Raw genomic sequence first — 5,412 nt, 5'->3', positions numbered from 1 at the left:
AAATATGACGTCTGCGACCCCCCTAAGAAAAAATAAAATAAAAACAACTCTAAAATAATTAATCAAAAACCTTACCACTAAGCTTCAATACTCCCAGATGTTCATACAATGAAGTGGAGACCGGAACACAAAGTCCTGCTGCGCATTTCACTCTAACATTGACACTTAACCCAAGAGAAACATTTAAAAAAGCCACCAATGATCAATATCAAAAGCAATATGATACTACCTAAGAGATGACATTACTAACCAAGTCACGTTTATTTCCCAGCAGGAGAAAAGGAATTTTGTCTGGACTTTTCATCACATCATTATTCGTCATCTCAGAATCATCTTTATTATCTTTGTCCTCCTCAACGTTTCTCGGTTCACCATCTTGCGTAAAGGTTGCAGAGCTTATGACTACATCTCTCCAAATCTTTCCAGATTCAATACTGGACACATCACTGAGATCCACAGTCACTGAAAGAGCAATAAAACAGTTATTTTTAAAATTAATTTTCAGTCCTCGACCATTTGATATCAATTCATAAAATAATATAATGCACTTGAAAGAGCTTGAATGAAAGGAAAGGAGAATATGAAAAGGAATGGGAGGGAGGAGAGAAAGAGGGAGAAATTGAATAAAATTAAATCAGAGTGCATAATAATATTCGCAATATGTTTTTCCTTAATTTTATCAGCATTTCTCTCAGACTAAAAAAACGGACTAATTTATGCAAACATTACAAATGTAGTGATTGCATAGACTACCACTTCTTTGCTTCAGACAAAAAGGACACACACGGAAAAACAATCTCCTGTTGCAAGCCAGAGAGAACAACTTGTGCCCTCAAGTGGTGGTAATCTCTCTTGTACAGATCATACAAATAAGTCAGCTTTTTCGCTACAATGTCATCTTACTGCAAAGGGAGTTCAGCAATTTTTACCCAAACATGAACTGTGAAGTCATGACCCTACATTTTGTCCCAAGCCAAACATTCACAGAATTAAAAGATTCACTGCCACCTTCACTGATCCCATAATCCACGAGGACCGTACGTGGGGGCACTGTATGACAGAAAGCCTCGTCAGGTGCCTCCACCTTTCATCGTTTTGTTGGGGGTTTTTTTGCGAAAGCCAGAGTTTGAAAGATTATGCCTGACTAAATGTAAGTGGAACCCCTTGTCGTGCCTTCTATGAAAATGTCAAAGATGACAACGCAACTAAATAGTGAAGTGTGCACAAAATGATAACAACTTTAAACAGCCACTGTCTCAGAGCAGGCTTCAGGTCACGGAGTTTTTGGAATGTTCCTTTGATATGGTAGGATTCCCAGATCATATTTAGTTATGATATTGGGAAAGGGACAGAACTGTTGGAGATAAAAGGAAAAAAAGACCAGACGAAAGGACAAGACGCTTGAAGTTTCACTTAAGGAGACAAAGTACCTCAAACACAGTATGTTTCTAGAAGCTTTGAGAAAATTGGCACACCTAAGATTCTTTTTTACACAAAAGTAAATGCTACTTCTTTATATCTGGGCATTCTTATATCTGGTAAGCCCATAACAAATTTTCTGATTGTTTGTTTTAGTAAGGTTTTACGGCACTCGCAACTACATAAGGTCATTTGAGCACCAAGGGGTGGATGTCAACAGAGAAATCCAAATGAGTAATCAGACTTACTCTGCTCACCTCTCTTGCCTCAACAGCACAAAGTCTGCTTCGACTATCGAGGCACTCTGGAAATAGCAGAGAATATACAACAACCATCACATCCTCTTAGCAACTATTTGATATTATAGTCCCAGTCAAATAGTAGGCCTATTATGCAACATATAAGATCGAGACTAATCCCTCTCACCAATCACGGCATCCAGGTTGCGGAAATAGCTCTTGTGTAAGGGAAGATCTTCCTTCCCAGGAATGTCCCACAAAGAGATGGGCACTGTAGCATGGCTGGGTACATTCAGTTTCCTCACAAGATTTTCTGCAGAACACATCAGAGGAGACCAAAAGTGACAAGGATAATTATTTTGTAGTTGCAAACCACCAGATGACTTGGGATGTACAAACTTAAGTATGAAATCTTCACTTCAAGAACTAGTCTGCAGCTTCACGAGAAATCCTATTATTGCGGTTATATGTTCTATAGGCTACGTGTGAAGACTGGGAATCGACGAGATAGCTGAACAGTTTTTAAAAATAAAATTCAGATCTTATGACATCCTTTCAAAATTCCCTTTTTCTGTAAATACTACCAAAAGCAACGGTGTCACTTTACAAGCAAAATGTCCAGACAGACATGATAGTCTACATAATCAGCATACTATACACACTTTACATTCAAATATAAAAAACAGTTAAGTTTACATCAGACAATACTACACACCTATAGCAACCTTTCGAGTTGGAATATAGATGGGAGAGAACTGGTTCTGAACATATCTTGCCAGAACGCTACTTTTGCCAACTCCTGGGTCTCCTGTGGACAGCCAAAGGAAAACTCAATCAAAAAGTTGTCTAATGACCAAAAACAAAGTCTCTGAGCTTTGCATAAAAAAAGGGAAAATTTTCATGAAGCGAAAACCGAGAAATACGTACATACCTACTTACAGGTGAAAAAAGAAAAAGGCAAAGTTTATTTGTGAGTACCTCTATGTAAACTTATTAACCTGAAAATGTGTATTTGTTATCTAAAGGGAAATAAGTCTTAACAATAACAACTCTCATATCAATAAATGCTTTTACTTTCTCAGAACTGATTAAGCTTGGAAAAAAGTAAGGTCTCATGAAAGTAATAACACATAGAGAAAGGTTCTACAGCCAATGTATGTCATTTATAGACGATAAAGAATCCTAAAACATAATTAAGCCCAATTTAACATTATGAAGAAATCAATAACACTTGTTTTTAGAAATACATACCAACAACAGCAATTTTTAGACCAGGAACTTCAACTGTTCTTTGGGGAAGCCCTGTCAAAGAGGTAATAAAATGAATGCAAATCAAGCTTAATATGTCTAATGAATATGATTTCCCTACTCACGGGTTCAAGACCTACAACTCCAACAGTTTTTAAGAGTTTGTATGTTTGACAGAAGATGTAAAGGGTTATAAAATACAGTATAAAGTCATAGGCAAGTGCCTTTCGAAATTGCCAGTTTATATAAAATATGGAGATCAAATTTCAAAGTATGAAATAAATTAAATCAGAAATCTATTGAAATATAACGACCATACACAAACAAAAATAATGCAAAAGATTTAAAGAGCAATTCATTAAAAGGTTTTTCATAAGTTAACATTTCAACCGGTTTGTAGTTTGATAGAGGTATTTGAATGTAAAAAATTGTGTGGTAGCATTTTAATTTTACCCCTTACCTTCTTCATCATGTTAAGTGTATCGAGACAAACAAAGTTTTACTCTAGTGCCCCAAATTACTGAAAATATTGCCTGCCTTCAGGTCACTTGGAGCACATAGATAATGATTCATGTGTGGTGTAAGTTGGACTCTGTTACAATTGTTTGAGCTGCATGATTGGTAAATCATTTTGGCAGTGTCAACTGACACAGAGTAGCTCTATGTCAACTGACGCAGCGAGAACTCGTCTGCACTGGAAAGCACATTTTCTGCTTAGTCTTTGTTTTCCTTCAACAATTGACACTGAGTACAGAGTGAGTGATTTTGTTATTGACACAGAGTGAGCATTTTATTGACACGAAGTATTTGGGGTTTTTTGTTGCTTCTTAAAATTAAATACAGATTTGGTTTGTTTTTAATAGAGAGAATGTTTAATTTGACATGAATTAAGGTTGCACGCCTACTTGACACTTTTGATTAGTTATTGACAGAGAGTATTTTTCACCAAGTGACTCTGTCAGTGATGCAGTCCAGAGAGTCTTTACCTGACACAGAAAGGGGTTTAGCAGTTTGCTCAGCTTGTAGGCCTATCAAATAGTGAGCTGCTACAAACATTTCAAGGTCATTTTAGCCTGTTCATCCTACAAAGATGTTAAATTAGAGCTTTCTCTCTTTCAAGAAGCCATGAAACACATACTATACAAGTGTGTTTGGTCCATTTTTTGCTTCTCTCTACATCTCTACAAACCCCCCCCCCCCCCACCCCCCCCCCCCCATACACACACCAAAGACGACAAAAAAAAAAAGGAGCAACTGACACCGGAGGCTCCACATCCATCTTGTATTTAAACAAACAATAGGGGCCACAGAAAACAAACTTCACTTGAGGGTTCAAAATTGACAAATGTCATTTACTGTGAACAAATTTCAACATGCAAATCATTGCACATAAAAATGCCAAACCAGGCTGGACTTATATAAATAACAATGATAACAACAACTGAAGTTCTCTGCTTTTGATGGCATTATAACTCCTCACCAATTGAGATGTTATGGTGCCTGTTCTAAGATTTTATATAATTAGATTACACGTTAATATGAATATTGAGCGTTTCCTTTTTCTCAATGACAGTTTAAGGAGTGGTCATTGCATTCACACAATAATAAAGTAGATAATTTACTAATTTACATATGTAGATAGTGACGTACCCATAAAACTGGAGCTCTACATGCTATATATACAGTCAAACCTGCCTTAACAGAGACCTGTGTAAAACGGAAACCTGCCTTAATGGAATCATCCCGCTCTCCCCTTGATATATTCCTCTATAATTACCTGTATAAAAGGGAAACCTGTCCCACGCGGAAACGGAAAGAAAAATATGCTCCCTTCTGAGGGTTTTACCTGTCTAAGACGGAAAATGCCTTGCCTGCTCAGCCCTGATTTTAAACAAAGCTCACAAATTTGGTTCCACCTACTATAAACTTAACGACATGCCACCAGGTGAGGAATGTGAGTAGGGGTGCAATTTGTGGGTAGATGTTACCCCATCTATGTGAGCCCTGAGCAATACAGATGGTCAGGGTGGTGTGGGTGTGAAATCTCATAAGTGCCAGTGAAAGTGTTTGAGAGACTAGCAACCAGGGAAACTTTCCTGGGTAGTCAGAAGCCAGAGGTGTGAAATTAGTTTGACCAATCACAATGCCTGCCGCCCTGATTGTACAGCCAACTGAAAGAAAGAGTTCCTCAAATTTTTGTTACATGACAAAGAAGTGTAGCAGTGGTTGACTGTGCCTGTTGCACCGATGGCGTGGGGTTAAGGGTGGAAGCAAAGGAGATGTTCAAAGGTTTAGTCTGCTTTTAACAGGCCAAAACAGTGGTCCTATGAAATGCCAGCACTGGTGGTCATTGGAAGTAAGACTGATGCATGTCATTATCATAATTATGATGATTATCAGAGAGGATAGCAGTTGAGAGGTGTGAAGTTTTGACCACAGCTTGTAGACCTGATAAGTGATCCTTGATCTCACAGGCTGAGCCTTTGAAACCCCCCTCAATCTCTCC

At 37.8% G+C, this 5,412-nt stretch overlaps 1 protein-coding gene across 1 annotated transcript in view; it reads right to left on the bottom strand.

The window, feature by feature from the left end:
* LOC101854829 overlaps nt 1-5,412 on the bottom strand; it is a gene marked incomplete at its 3' end in the record, with an annotated part of 12,379 nt that overhangs the window by 6,085 nt on the left and 882 nt on the right. The window contains 4 exon segments of the mRNA XM_013088637.2: nt 251-462; nt 1,846-1,971; nt 2,374-2,466; nt 2,910-2,960. Of these exon segments, the coding sequence (XP_012944091.1) occupies nt 251-462; nt 1,846-1,971; nt 2,374-2,466; nt 2,910-2,960 (482 nt within the window).

Source organism: Aplysia californica, unplaced genomic scaffold, assembly GCF_000002075.1.
Source record: "Aplysia californica isolate F4 #8 unplaced genomic scaffold, AplCal3.0 scaffold00779, whole genome shotgun sequence".
Classification (NCBI taxonomy): Eukaryota; Metazoa; Mollusca; class Gastropoda; order Aplysiida; family Aplysiidae; genus Aplysia; species Aplysia californica.
The sequence above is the reverse complement of the archived record's forward strand: the minus strand, read 5'-3'. Positions and strand labels throughout refer to the sequence as shown.